The sequence below is a fragment of the Mustela erminea genome, chromosome 1 (assembly GCF_009829155.1).
Source record: "Mustela erminea isolate mMusErm1 chromosome 1, mMusErm1.Pri, whole genome shotgun sequence".
Classification (NCBI taxonomy): domain Eukaryota; kingdom Metazoa; phylum Chordata; class Mammalia; order Carnivora; family Mustelidae; genus Mustela; species Mustela erminea.
Genome location: NC_045614.1, coordinates 191519738 through 191535555, shown reverse-complemented (window position 1 = coordinate 191535555; position 15818 = coordinate 191519738). Strand labels below are relative to the sequence as shown.

General features: G+C 36.4%; 1 protein-coding gene across 1 annotated transcript in view; it reads left to right on the top strand.

The window, feature by feature from the left end:
• LIPI (lipase I) overlaps positions 1–14686 on the top strand; it is a 55243-nt gene extending 40557 nt beyond the window's left edge. The window contains exons 9-10 of the mRNA XM_032302235.1: positions 6502–6678; positions 14506–14686. Coding sequence (XP_032158126.1) covers positions 6502–6678; positions 14506–14593 — 265 coding nt within the window. The 3' untranslated portion in view covers positions 14594–14686. The remainder of the gene's footprint in view (positions 1–6501; positions 6679–14505) is intronic.
• The last annotated feature ends 1132 nt before the right edge of the window (positions 14687–15818 follow it).

The window sequence follows — 15818 nt, the reverse complement described above, 5'->3', positions numbered from 1 at the left end:
AAGTTATCTAGTCATCTCAAAGAATGTTCTCAGCTTGAGTTTGTTGAATGCATATTTGTGTATTTAATAATTACTCAAACTTAGAAATTCATTATTTCCTGTTAAACAAAAGAACGATATAAAGGTGTGTGCTACTATTAAAACTGTAGTTTCTAACCTGCTGTGCTAGACTTCTAGAAATCTATTAAATAACCTAACTTTTCAAAAGACTCACTGGTACCATGTCTAGTGATGAAATAAAAGATACATTTTATTTTGTTGTGCCTGGATTTAGAACAGTTTGGTTTAAGTTTAGTCTTATTCCTGATGACATCTTTAATATTTCCAGAAACATAGTTGACATGTCCAGCGTTTGCTGTTGTCATTGCCTTGGTAGTTACAGTACCTGAATTGATGAAATCTGAAGTGTGCTGGGCTTCAGACCTGCATACGTCATGATGTCCAAACTTAATCAACCATTAAAGCGAACCAGGGAAAAATCTCTGCACACTTATATATTTGCACATTAGCATTGCAAACAATGGAAGTGATATTTGTAATTTTAACCTTTGTTTAAAATCTAAAATGATACTACAGTGTAAAAAGTATCCATAACTCATAATAAATGAAGTTTGTTTTGAACATCAATCTTTAAAACCTTGAAATTCACAAAGAAAAATAATAGTAAAAGAAGTATATTATGATAAAATATCAAGAACCTATGTACTGAAGTAACATAAAGACTACTTCATCATGGGATACTAAGACCATTCTTGGAAATAATATTCTGAGTTAAAAGTCAGGGAAAATTTTTTAAACATCGAGCTGAACATATTTTTAATATTAGATCCTTAAAACTTTAATTTTCTTAAAACGATTAATGACATTGCACAGATAATTTAGTAGTTGGATCAGACTGGTGATGAGTGAGCATCAGTTTTTTTTTCCCTTTCTTCAACTTCCCCTCAGTCACCCAAAGAAGAATATTAAATAAATCAAATTAGGATTTCAGATTCTTCAAATTCTTCATTTACATCAAGGGCCATCTTTTTTTTTTTTTAAAGATTTTGTTTATTTCTTTGACAGCGAGAGAGGAACACAAGCAGGGGTGTGGGAGAGGGAGAAGCAGGCTCCCCATGGAGCAGGGAGCCCAATGTGGTACTTGATCCCAGGACCTTGGGCTCATGACCTGAGCCGAAGGCAGATGCTTAACAACTGAGCCACCCAGGCACCCCATGGCCCATCATTTATTAAGAGAAACTTAAGTTCTTGCCACTTCATTTTGAGCACTGATAGTGTTATAATAATAGTTTATAATAGTTTATTGCTTTAAATCACTTAAAATAGTGTATATATGTGCATATATATAAGACATATGTGTATGATCCTTTATTTGTGTTTATGAGACCCATGCTTTCTTGGTTTTTGAATCCACCTCTTTAGCACCAATGGACCATATATAGGCATTTCACCAAATAATGGGTATTCAAGATAAAATCGTACTATTATTGTTTCAAGGAAGCCACAGAATACTGGAGGAGACTAATGCGTGTTGGTAGCTCTGAGTAATAAGTTCTGTAGTAGCAGAGTACTTACGTGCTATGGGTGTACAGAGAAAGAAGCAAGGGAGCATTTGAAGGGGAGAGACTGCAGTCCAGGAGTGGAGAGAGAGTGCTTTCAAAGGCACGGAATCAGGAAAGAACCAGAGTTCAGTAACAGCACAAAGACTTACGGTCCTAGAGAAGCTATTGCCAGCTTGTTCAGAAGGCAATGAAGTTGTGATTCTTGATTTCCTTTACAAAGGAAATGTCTGTGCAGAACACCATGAAATATTGATGCATTTTATTCACATACTTGCCTTAGTGCATTTTTCATGAAGGAATATAAAACATGGATGACATACTCATGGTAAATATGTCCATTTAAGCCTGGCCATAGGCTTTCTTGTTTATCTATTAATAACGCTTTGCTAATAGCTTTGGTCATGCTTTGGGATTTGAACCATTTCAGAAACCAAGGAAGTCAGAAACTTTTAAATGATCTTTTGTTTCCCTTTTCAAAATTGAAAGGGACTGTTTGTTCACTGTAGAAAGTGTGTCATACAGTAAAAAAGGAGAAGTATATATAATTATATCATTCAGGGATGTTCACATTTACTAATTGTCTACATCTTTGTCTCCTCCTCTTCTTCTGTCTCCTCATTTCCTTCCTCTTTCTTCTTGTACATACCCCTGTGCATTATTTTTTTCACTTAGCAAAATTAAGATCTTATCCTGATTTTTATACCAAATGCTACAGTGTAATCATTTTTTATGTCACTAAAAATTACCCACACATTACAATATGATGCCAGGTATATTAATACATCAATGTAGGAGTCTAAACAGGAGGTATCAATTCTGGACATTCTAGTTAGAATGATTCCCTCAGAAGATGAGTAATGGAGATACGAGAGTGACACAAGTCCAGAGAGGTGGCTGTTGTAATAATTTCTGTGAGAGATGATGGAGGCCTGGACTGAATCTGTAGAAATTATCTATCTATTTATTTTTTATGATTTAGAATAGGTGAGTTTTTATGATTAATTAAATATGTGAAAGTGAAGAAAAGAAACGTTTTGAGGCAAACATTTAAGTTATGGTGCCATTTACTGAGCTAGGTCATGGAGAGGTCATGGAGAGGAACCAGTTTAATCATTCAGTATCAGATCTTGAAAGTTTCTATAGGCCAGTAACTGTACTAGAAATTAAGGATACAGTTCTGGACAGATTAGAGTGCTATCGTTACATAATTTCTGTCCATTGTAGCTAATAGACTTTAAAAATACATAATACAAGTAAAATTATAATGTTCATCATTCCTCTATTCAAATAATTTTTAATGTGTATCTCCATTGAGCTAGGGACTGTGCAAAGTGCTGAGGATACTATGATGAGAAAAATAGACATGGTCCTACCCTCATTAAAGTTACAGCTTAATTAAGGATATAACAGTAATCAAAAATAAATAAAAATGTATAAACAAAATATGAAGCATGTCTTGAAGCAAACTGTAGTGTGTATGGAAACATGAAATAGGGGATAGTGAGGTCACTAAAAGTTTCTCTAAGGACATGTCGTATTAGTTGAGTGAGACCTAAATGATGAGCGGAAATTCGTATGTTTTGCTATATTCCGGGCAGAAGGGTCAACAAAGGCATAGGTCCTGAAGTAGGAGGGAACGTAGCCCATTTTAAGAACTGAAGGAATTTTATAATGTCTTAGAATGGAGGCAGGGAAAGCAAGAGAGATGTGAATTAGAAAATCCCTCAATTTTGTAAGAGCTAGACCTTACAGGGCATTTCTAGGATTCTATTTTCCTCCCTGGGAAAATGAAAACCACTGAAGAGTTTTAGTTGGGGGCAGTCTGGTTGCAGCCAGGACTGGATCTTTATTTTGGAAAAACAATTCGATCACAGTGGGTTGATGATGGAAAAGAGAGTTTGTTTTTGCAAGAATATAGGCGAGGAACAGTGGTATCCTGTGTGCTTGCAGTGGAGATGGAAACTGAGGGTGGATTCATAGCAGACTCAGGATATTTCATAGGTATAATCAGTAGGAATTTATGATAGATAGGAAGTAAGGGTTAAAAGAGGGGATATGAAGAGTGAATCTTCATCGTCTGGCTTGGGTAATTGGTGGTGGCGCCATTGAAAATCATAAAGAAATTTGTAAGCTGTCGGGTTTTTGTCCCCCCCCCCCCCGATTTATTTATTTATTTATCAGAGAGAGAGGGAAAGCACAAGCAGGGAGAGCAGCAGGGGGAGGGAGAAGCAGGCTCCCCACTGAGCAGGGAGGTCAATATGGGACTCGATCCCAGGACCCTGGGATTGTCACCTGAGCCAAAGGCAGACATTTAATCGACTGAGCCACCAAGGCATCCCAAAGCTGTCGGGTTTGGTTTTGTTTTATTTCTTGGTGGGGAGGGTTGTTGGGGAAGATGTCATTTAGATTTGAACCTACTGAGCTGCAGACATCCTTGAGATGTCCAAGTAGACATGGTGAATAACAGTACATGCGCATGTCTGGATCTCAGCAGACAGAGTTCAGCTAGAGGCAGAGATCTGGTGGTCCTGAGCAAACAGTTGGTATTCGAAATCGTTAAAGTGGGTGTGAAATTGTAGGGAAAGTTCGCACATTCCCATCTGGACGCGTTGACTTGGAAGTGTCACTGAGAAATCCAGATAAGGCCGTGGATAGAAATTAGAGAATCACTGATGTTCTATTCCGTGAAAGAGGAGGTAATAACAGTGCCTGCAGGGAGCAGAGATGGGCTTTGAGGAGTGTGATGACAACCTTTTTTTGGGCCTAGTTGTTCTGAAGAATCAAGAGGAGGAAAAGATGGGGATAAACGTAAGATGGCACAAGAACTGGACACATTCTTCATGTGTTCTACATGTGGTTGTTGGCTTTGTTCAACAAATCATTGTTGCCTTAAAGGAGGAAATTAATACAACAGGTTTTTTTTTTTTTTGAAGATTTATTTATTTGAGAGAGAGAGAGGGACAGATTACGAGCAGGGGGAGGGGCAAAGGGAGAGGGAGAGGAGAGAATCTCGGCAGACTCCATGCTGAGTGTGGAGCCCCACATAGGGCTTGATCCGGTGACCCTGAGATCACGACCTGAACCGAAATCAAGAGTCAAAGGCATAACTGACCAGATGTCCCAGTACAATCGGTTTTTCTTTTTTTAATTTCTTTCTCTCCTCTTCCTTTTTCTTCTCTTCTGTCTTCTTCCCTTGCTTCCCCCTTCCTCTCACTCTCCCTCCTTTTCTTTCTTCCTCCTCTACTTCCGCTTCTCCTCCTCCATTTCCTTCTTCTTTGGCGTTCTCTTTTTAGTTAAGCAGATCCATACTGATCTAACTGACTCCAGGCAATGCTCCTGGCACACAAAGATGAGCGATTTCAGCAGAGTGTTGAAGAATGTTGACATGACTGTGTTTGCATTCTAGCTTTGCAGTCACTAGCTTAGGAAAGGCTCTTGTATGCTCTGATACTTAGTTTTCTCATCTGTTATGGCAATACTAATAGTACCTAATAAAGGGAGTTGGTAAGATAAGGTCAAGTATGTCAAATTTTTTTTTTTTTTTTTAGATTTTATTTATTTATTTGACAGAGAGAGATCATGAGTAGGCAGAGAGGCAGGCAGAGAGAGAGAGGAGGAAGCAGACTCCCTGCTGAGCAGAGAGCCCGATGTGGGACTTGATCCCAGGACCCCGAGATCATGACCTGAGCCGAAGGCAGCGGCTTAACCCACTGAGCCACCCAGGCGCCCAAGTATGTCAAATTTTATTACTGTTCTGAGTACACTGTAAATGCTCAGAAAAATATACTTACTTAATTCTACCTTTATGTTTTTCCTTTTGAATCTGAGGCTTTTATAATTATTCCTTTAATGCACAAATATTTGGTAAAATGGCACAAAAGAATGAAAAATTGTTATTTGAGTATCCAACCCACTCAGGGAACTATGATAGTTGTTGAGGTGTCTAAAAAAAGAAGCATAAGAGAACTTCTTTAATCTTAAATGTACAATCTAGACACCAAGTCAGAAAGATAAGATGTCCCATTGTTTTCTCAGACAGTATCCCCAAATAATTTTGTATGGAGGTCTGTATATTTTTATTTTATTTTGTTTTAACTTATTTTAAATTAGTTTTTTAAATGTTTATTTTATTTAAATTCAGTTAATTAATTAGATTAATTAATCAGTGTATGACTAGTTTCAGAGGTAGAGTCCAGTGATTCATCAGTTGCATATAACACCCAGTGCTCATTATATCACATGCCCTCCTGCATGCCCATCACCCAGTTACCCCCTCCTCCTACCACACACCCTGAGCAACCCTGTTTGTTTCCAGTAGTTAAGAGTCTCTATGGTTTATCTCCCTCTGTGATTTTGTCTTATTTTATTTTCCCCTCCTTTCCCCTATGATCCCTTGTTTTGTTTCTTAAATTCCATATATGAGTGAAATCACATGATAATTGTCTTTCTGTGATAGACTTATTTCACTTAGCATAGTACCCTCTATTCTATCTGTGTCATTGCAAAAGGTGAGATTTTATTTTTTTAATGGCTGAGTAATATTCTGGGTTTTTTTGTGTGTATATATACACACATATATATATCTATATATATATAGATATATATAATATCACATCTTTATCCATTCATCTGTTGATGAATCTGTCAACATCTGTTGACATCTGGGCTTTTTCCATAGTTTGGCTATTGTGGACATTGCTGCTATAAACATTGGCGTGCAGGTGCCCTTCGGATCACTATGTTTGTATCTTTTGGGTAAATACCTAGTAGTGAGATTGCTGGGTCATATTTTAAATTATTTTATCAAATACTTTAACAAATATTGTTTGGCCTTTTTCCTTTAAATTATTCTTTCTATCTTGCATTGTTAACGTGACATTGACTTTAGAGTTAAATTATATTTTATTGATATGCTGAACATATTAAATTCTCTCTTTAGGGAGAGCACATCATCTAATGATCTCCAAGAAGTCAAGATTCTTGCTCGATTTTTAAATGATGTTGTAAATATTTCAAGCATGAGTTTGACATACTTTCAGAGCACAAATTTGCAATGTCTCCCGGGCGGCTACAACATCCGGCGCATCATGTTACAATCACTTACATATCCAGAAAGGTAAGAAAACTAGATTTTGATTTCTTTGTATAATCTTTCTTTTTTTTAAAGATTTTATTTATGTGACACAGAGAGGGAGGTCACAAGTAGGCAGAGAGGCAGGCATAGAGAGAGGGAAGCAAGGCTCCCTGCTGAGCAGAGAGCCCGATGTGGAGCTTGATCCCAGGACCCTGAGATCATGATCTGAGCCCAAGGTAGAGACTTTAACCCACTGAGCCATCCACGTGCCCCTCATTGTATAATTTTTAAGCTTGAAAATATTGGTATGCTAGTATGCTAAGAAATGTTTTAAAGTTTATATATTCAAACATCTGTTTATTGTGTATTTCAGGTTATATTTCACATAAATATTAGAATATCTAAATTAGATATATTAGAATATCTAAAAGGTGCAAAATGCACTTTTTTAAAGGTGAAAATTAGTTTGAATGAAACTTAGTTTGGAAACACATTACCTAAGCCAAGGAAAAACACTATCATTGCACTAGACACAATAAAAATGAAAAAAAAAAAAAGAGACAGATGTCTTCCTCAGAAGTTGATCGATAATTTCTTATGTATACATATATATTTACAGAGTGGTTGAGATTCCTTCTATACAATTTTTGCATGGGGCTCAATGGCTAAAACTGTTTAAGGAGGCATATGTCATAGAAGATAGAAGTCATCATGACTTTCAATGATTTTTTTTCTTTCTCTTAAATTTATTTTTATTTGGGAAGAGGAAAAAAGTCTATTTTCATCTGTTGTATCTAAGATTCTATATATCACTGGAAATTCAACCCTAGGAGTATATTGGCAGAAGTAAAGCTCTAGCATATATACGACAACATGAAGAAAATCTGACTCTGTACCTTAATTTTATGATCCAATGTCTTGGTTTGACTGTTATGTCACAGATATCTCCACTTCACATCATAACTTGATTTTTTTTTCTGAAGATGATAGAATCCAGCAGTATTTATATGTCTATTTAATATGTTTTTCTTAGTTCTGAGTTCTCATAACTGAAGAGGTTTTCCTACTATGCTTGTCCCCACGATATTGATGTATGTGTTCACTATGGCAGAATTCATATTCCCACACAAAAACCTCTGTGAAAGCACTAAGAACCACTAAGACCACTTTAATGAGTTGGTCATCTGTCTATTTGGATATGGGACATGTGATTTGTTCCAATCACGAGAGTCAACTGAGAGCCAATAGCCACGGGTTTGTGGATTGTTAGAAATCGCTGTTTTTTGGTTTACCGCAGAGCTTTCTTTTTATTTCTCTTTATGTTTCTGTATTTATATATTTGATTCCTTAATTACCTTTCTATGAATGTTGCCCATACTAAATAAGAATTTTTGGAGAATAAAATTAATAAATGATAAGAATATGCATTTAGATGAGATCTTTATCAAAAGAGGAGAATTGGCGGGGGGGCACCTGGGTGGTGCAGTCACTAAGCGTCTGCATTTTGCTCAGGTCATGATCCCAGGGTCCTGGAATTGAGCCCTACATCAGTCTCGCTGCTCAGCTGGGAAGCCTGCTTCTCCCTCTCCCTCTGTCCCTGCTCATGTTCTCTCTCTCTCATTCACTCTCTCGAGTAAATAAGTAAAATCTTAAAAAAGAAGAAGATGATGATGATAATGGCTCCTGGCTTAGCTTCATTCAAAGGACCAAGTGCATTTCTGTGCTAGCTCTTGGCTTTGCCATGCACACTGCTTTATCCTCAGTCTTTATAATACCAACTTGGCTGCTGCTTGATTCCAAACTCAAATCCCATGAGGATGGGTGGGAAAAGAGTTTTTATAGTCTCTTTGCACGTCACTGACTTTGATTGGGCAAGTACATACCTTTGAGCCTCACTCTGTGGTCAGGGAAGTAGATTCTTCTGATTGGCCAGGGAAGTAAATCCTTTGATTTATGCTTACTTACTCTGTGACAAGAAGGGATCAAATTCAATCCTACAGAGAGTAGGATGAAGAATGTTGAAAGTAGTATTACCCGAGAAGATAATATGACCTCTACGGTGAAAAAAATAACAGGACACTACAGAAAGGCTGAAAATATTTTGATAAAACAGGCAAACATTAATTAAAAGTGGATTGGCTTGTAATTTATCTTACTGTAGTTTTTTATTGATTTAACAACAACAACAAAAAAAAACTCAATATAATTTTGATTGGCTGATGCAGTTAACCTGTGAATGAAAGCAATAAATGAGTAGGTAAACTGAGTCACTCAAATTCAGATTTTTCAAGATCTGAATACTTCAAACGATTTGGGGTAAGTTAGGTTATATTTATTGTTCTGGATAGCCATAATGTAATATTTAGCCTGATAAGACAACCTGAGATTGAACAATGTAGTAACTCCTCAATTAATTTACTCCAATATATCATGGAGGGTTGATAGACACGTTTTCCTTTTTAAAATTAGTTAGATATTTGAATCAATGATTTTATAGCTTTGTCCTGAATGCCTTACTTACTTCCTATTAACTTCCCTAGTTATTTAGCGTTGCATTTAGTTGAATGGTTTCAACATTTCATAAGCCGTTTTCAAGATGAATAATACTGGTTAAGTGTGTTAAGATTTACCACATCCCAGACACTGCTTTTGCAACCTTTGCAACATCTCTCTGAGCTTTTTCTTCTTTTTATTAGTGAGGGAACAGAAACTGAGAGGTTGCTCAGCTGAGAAGTGCCTTGCAGTGGTTTGAAGGCAGACTTTTCTTGGTTTTTGATGTTGTTGTTTTCTTTTCTTCTAGTTGCTGTTATTTTGACAGGAATAAACATTTTTTTCACTAATTAATATAGTGATTTATTCCCATTGTGGAGTATTTGGAAAATTTAATTCAAATGTAATGTTACAAGCAGGAGCTATCACTGTTAATATTTTGTCAGGCTTACTTATCATCACACATGTGACAAGTGAATCGTGAATCTAATTATTTACATTAAATGACAAGCCAGGTTTCTGTGCAGAATCGTGCAGTTTGAGCTGCGGGCATCACTGTTCGCATAGATAACGAGGTGAACGTAATGTACTTGGAGCTGTGCAATATCGTGGACCTGATTAGAAGCATTTTTTTCTTCCAAAATATAAATTAATGGCAGCCATTATATCCTGTCTTTTGTGGGATATTCAGATCAGCCTTTCCTTTATTGTTAGGCGTTTTGGTGCTTTTTCTTCCCCCCAATGCGTGCTTATCATGAATATTGACCCTTGATGCATAGAAAACCATTGGCAGGTAAACAGTTTCCTTGTACTATATTTATAGAAGGAACATTAAGGAGGAGGAATATTTTCAAATCTTCTACCCCAGCACACAGTGTTCACACTTTGATATATGTTGGTGGTGAGTCTACAGACAGTGGTTGCTTTCTCCTTTTTAAGTCCCTTATTACAAGGGGAAATGAAAGGGGAAAAAGGCATTATATGTGACTCCCTGTCTTCTTAATCATTTTTGCGTAGACAGCTCTTGTACCCAATTTACTCATTGGTTAATAGGTTAAAAAATCGGGTAAAGTAATTGGAATATGCTATAGAGGAAAAATAAGCATGCATGCAATTTTTATGTAAAATCTTAACAGTGGGTAAGCAATGAAAATTTACTAAATTTATAAAATTTAGATGCAGTTGTTTCTACTCAGGGCAGGGGGTGGGGAACCAAAAATACATTTTGTGGGTGGTTAGAAAACTCAACATTCCCTCCTGGCTGGGGATGCTAACAGATGCTTGGATGAAATGTATGCTTTAAGTTTAATTACCTAGATAATTACCGTAACCGTTTAGCTGCTTTTCCTATTTAGATCTGTCTGCACAGATAATGTGCAATTAATGAGAATTAGCACTGCCAAATTATTGGGAATGTGAGTTTTAAAAATGTGATGCCTTATGGTCCAGATAAGCTGTGTACGCACTCAACCAGTAATGATCTCTGTATAATAAACTCTGATGCTGCAGCACAATTCCCCTTCAGGGCATTTCCAGTAGAGCGGGGCCTTTGAACTTAGGGACTTAGAGGAATATATATTCACAGTGCAGGAGACGTGGGATAATTTCCTGAGAGAAGTTGGACTAAAGCTACTTTTTGAAACTCGAGTGAACGGTAAAATGTACTCTTTTTGGTATATGGTTCTATGAGTTTGGATACATTCATGGAGTCATGTAATGACCATCACGTTCAAGATACAGGACATTTCCATCAATGACAAAAACTGTCTTGAGCTAACCCCCTTCTTTTCTTTCTTTCTTTCTTTTTTTTTTTTAAGATTTTATTTATTTAACAGAGAAAAATCACAAGTAGGCAGAGAGGCAGGCAGAGAAGAGAGAAGGGGAAGCAGGCTCTCCGCTGAGCAGAGAGCTCAATGCAGGACTTGATCCTAGGACCTTGAGATCACGACCTGAGCCAGAGGCAGAGGCTTAAACCACTGAGCCACCCAGGCACCCATAACCCTGTTCCTGGTCCCTGGCAACCACTCTCTCTAGTTTTGCTTTTTTCAGAACATTATGTAAAAAGGAATCATGATAGCATGTGCCTTTTTTTTTTTTTTAAAGATTTTATTTATTTATTTGACAGAGAGAGATCACAAGTAGGCAGAGAGGCAGGCAGAGAGAGAGAGGAGGAAACAGGCTCCCTGCTGAGCAGAGAGCCCGATGCGGGACTCAATCCCGGGACCCTGAGATCATGACCTGAGCCGAAAGCAGCGGCTTAACACACTGAGCCACCCAAGCGCACCAGCATGTGCCTTTTTGAGTGTGGCTTTTTCCACTTAGCTCCGTACATTCAAACTTTATGCATTTTGTTGCTTATACCAATGGAATGCTATTGATGAATAGTATTCCATTGTATGTATATACCAAAGTTCGTTTATCCACTCACCAGTTTGAAGACATATGGTTTGTTCACAGTTTTTGATAGCTATCTATGGATAAAGCCAACATAAATATTTGCATGTAGGTTTTCATGTGAACATAAGTTTTCATTTCTCTTGGATAAATACCTAGAAGTGAAATAGCTGGGTCATACTGTAAGTGTATGTTTAACTTCAGAGGAAACTGCCAGACTGTTTTCCAAAGTGACTGTACATTTTGCATTCCCACTGGTGCTTAGCAGAGTTCCATTGCTTCTTCCGCATCATCAAAGACTGCACCTTCCCCAATGTTTTTGTTGTTTGGTTTTTATTTTCCCCAAACTAATAGGTGTTTAAACATTGTGCTTTTATTTTTTTTTCTTTTATTTCTTTTGTTTATTTTTTAAAGGTTTTTATTTATTTATCTGACAGATAGAGATCACAAATAGGCAGAGTAGCAGGCAGAGGGAAAGGGAGAAGCAGGCTCTCCGCTGAGCATGGAGCCTGATGTGGGGCTCGATCCCAGGACCCTGGGATCATGACCTGAGCCAAGGGCAGTCCCTTAACCAACTGAGCCACCCAGGCACCCTTAAGTAATTTTTAAAAGCAGTATTATAAGCTTGGATGTGGTGATATATTGTACAAAAGCCCTGGGGAGTTTTTTCAAATAGGTTTATATGTGTCTTATTATTTGGAATAATTCATGGATTAAAACAAAATAAATGAATTATGTTTGAATTTTGGAGTGTTTTCTCAAAATTCTCCAAAAGAGAAACCTCCACAGGTTTCTCTTATTATTTTAGATACTTTATCAAAGTAATGTATTCATTTCACTGGTTTGTGTAAGTGAAGCATCAGAAATGCAACATTCTGTGCCCTTTTGAAATTAAAAAAATAATAATAATCTTTGCATGGTAGTTGAACATGAAAACACAAGTATTCTTTTAAATTATACTTTATAAAAATTTTTATGGGTTTTTGAGAAGGAACTATGGAATAACATAACATAGAATGATGTCAAACTTAGAGTCATGGCAGAGGAAGTAGATAGGTTTTTCTCAATGTAAAAATCAAGAAAATTAATTTTTCTCACACATTTTGGTGAAAGTGAACTTTAGGTAGGCATTGTAAACCTGCCTAAACTGTCTTGTAATGCGTGTAAAGACTTTGTAAAAATGGAATATTTAATTCAAAAATATGCATTTATTATATTAGTTATTGAACATATCTTAATGGAAATGGGTTTGTGAGCTTTTCTTGTGGAAAAAAATAAAATCGTACTCACCTTGATGTTATATTGTAAATATGTGAATACGATGATTAAAGCTGAGGTAACCTATTAAGAAGTCTAATGACACACTTGTCCTACTGTGACAACTGAAAAATGAGGCAAATCAGGGAGATCCAGAACACTGCAGGCACATCAGTGATTAAGGGATATAGGAGGATAGATGAAGAATTAACATAAGTATATATACATTTGTTTGGAAAAGTGGTGAAGTCATTGCCACACTTCTTAATAATGAAGGGAGGTTGATGATCTTTGATAACAACAAAAAGCTACTTTTGCTGACACCTAAAACTCTTACAAGATTGAAGTATTACCATTTTACACTTATTGTTACAGTATTAAAATTCAAACTTCAAGATGCCTTAATCTTTTTTATTAACATATTTTTTACTTCTTTTTGATTATTTTTATTTTTTATTATTTTTAAACTAACATATAAGATGCCTTTATTATTTCAAATGGAAGATACTGTGGTATTCTGTATCCATGTTTATAATAAAAAATGAATGTCTATATTTTATTACTTTTACTCCAGCAATATATTTTATTACTTTTAAACACATTAGCAAATGTAGAAAATTGAGTTATTTAAAAATTGAATAACTTAACCTAAAAATGCTGTTGAATATTTTTTTTCTTTTTTAAAGATTTTATCCATTTATTTGACAGACAAAGATCACAAGGAGGCAGAGAGGCAGGCAGAGAGAGAGGAAGGGAAGCAGGCTCCCTGCTGAGCAGAGAGCCCGATGCGGGGCTTGATCCCAGTACCCCGGGATCACAACCCAAGTCGAAGGCAGAGGCTTTAACCCACTGAGCCGCCCAGGTGCCCCAAATGCTGTTGAATATTTTAAAAAACTTGTCCAGTGATGTCCTAACCAAGCTAGAAGGAGCCTGGGAACAATGTACATCTTGAACTAGAGCAATGCATCCGTCAAGTAAAGGGGAGCCGTCAGCACTGGTGAAGGTGAATTGCCCCTTTTCCTTGACTAAGTTGCTGTTACTCACATAGGAAATGTCCATTTATTTCAACCATTTTTTTTCTTTAGCTCCTTTCCTGAACTTTTACCAATCTTTTCTTACCCTACTTGGTTACCTTTTTATGGATTTTAAGAAGGTTTTTAAGATTCTTTGAAAGACATTAATAGGAAGATAAAAACTAGACAAGATGCTTGATTCATCATAGTGACTTGACTTTTCAGAAGTCTTCAAATGCTAAATACACAATCTCTCCAAGATGTAGAATTCTTTACTGATTATCATCTCCACTTCAGTAGCTGGAAAAGAGGACTGATTAGATTATTAGAAAATCTGTGTATGCAATTAAGCCCCATTCTTTAATAGTGCCTGTCATGATAGAAAAAGTGGCCCAGCCACTAAGTGTTGAGTTCAGGCTTCAGCTATTTCAGTATCCAAAAATGTCTTCCCTATAAAGTAAATATCTCAATGACGCATCAAGGAGAGGAGAAATTGAAACACAGAGAGTTTTTTCTTTCTCCTAAATATTGTGTCTACTTCATCCCTGTATAGCCAAATGAGATGGAATGGAAACAAGGCCATAGGTTTGTCCCTGCATTGGGAAAACTAATCAATCGCAGGTATTGAATATCCTACCGTTGATGAGGAAAAAATATCAACTTTGCCACTTTTTACTAATAATTATTTTTTTTCTCTCTTCTTCTCTCTCCATAGACCACCACTTTGCAAATACAATTTTGTACTTGATGAAAATGTGGAAGTACTTCTCAATCTACACACATGCACAGCAAAGAAAATATAAAATGCTTTCTTCTGTCAAATATAAAAACTTGTTTGTGAATTAAAGAACTTGAAAATGGGATCAATGCATTCTTTTAGATCAGTCTGGGATTCAGATATTTCTACTTCCTGAAAAAATTTTTAAAATAAAAAATATAGAAAACTATTAAAGTGCATTATAATAAAACATTCTGAATATATTCTTTTTCTTTAAAGATTTTATCTATTTTATTTTAGAGAGGTTTAGCACAAGCAGGGGGAGGGGGAGGGAGGGGTAAGCCGACTCCTACTGAGTGCAGAGCCCGCTTGATCTCATAACCCTGAGCCATGACCTGAGCCAAAATCAAGAGTCAGATGATCGACCAGCTAAGCCACTCAGGTGCCTCACATTCTGAATGTATTCCAAAAGCTGTTTATTGCTGTTTACCTCAAATGTTTGTCATTGAGTATTTCCCGTAATTACTTATTATTAACAGATACTATGTTTTTAGAAAAAAAGAGAAACGTGTTGCTTCAGTACTGTCTAAATAGTATCATTCTCTACATCTCAGACTGCAGTAGTAAAATAAGTGAATATATATATATATATATTTTCACTTATTTAAAAGATTTTATTTATTTATTTGAGAGAAAAAGCAAGGGAGAGCATGAGAAGGGAGAGGGTCAGAGGGAGAAGCAGACTCGCTATGGACCTGGGAGCTTGATGCAGGACTGGACTGGGGGACTCCAGGATTATGACCTGAGCAGAAGGCAGTCGCTTAACCAGCTAAGCCACCCAGGCACCATATGCTTTTAATTGTAAATTTGTCACTTGGAGAAGTCACTTAGATTAATGTAAATCTTGTGAACATAAATATAACTTCTGTTTAGTGTTCCATTTGATCTATTTGGCTTAAGGTCAGATCTTGGGTCCACTTACTGGTGGTGTGAACTTGAGTAGCTAAACTTAGCTCACCATGTCTCAGTCAATCTAAGAATTTTTGAGAAGATTAAGTCAATATTTTGACTAGTGTCTGCTTGAATTGATAATAATAAAAATAGTGATATCTAACACATACATCACTGTCTTTCTACACAGTTTATTAACATATATATATATGTATATATATACATATATATATATATTTTTTTTCATTTAATCCTTAAAAGACCTTGTGAAGTTGGCCTTGCTACTTCCACTGATGAAGAAATTGAAGGATTTCTGGGTCTCAGCTCTCTCTCACCTGAATCTGAATACTCCCAAGGTT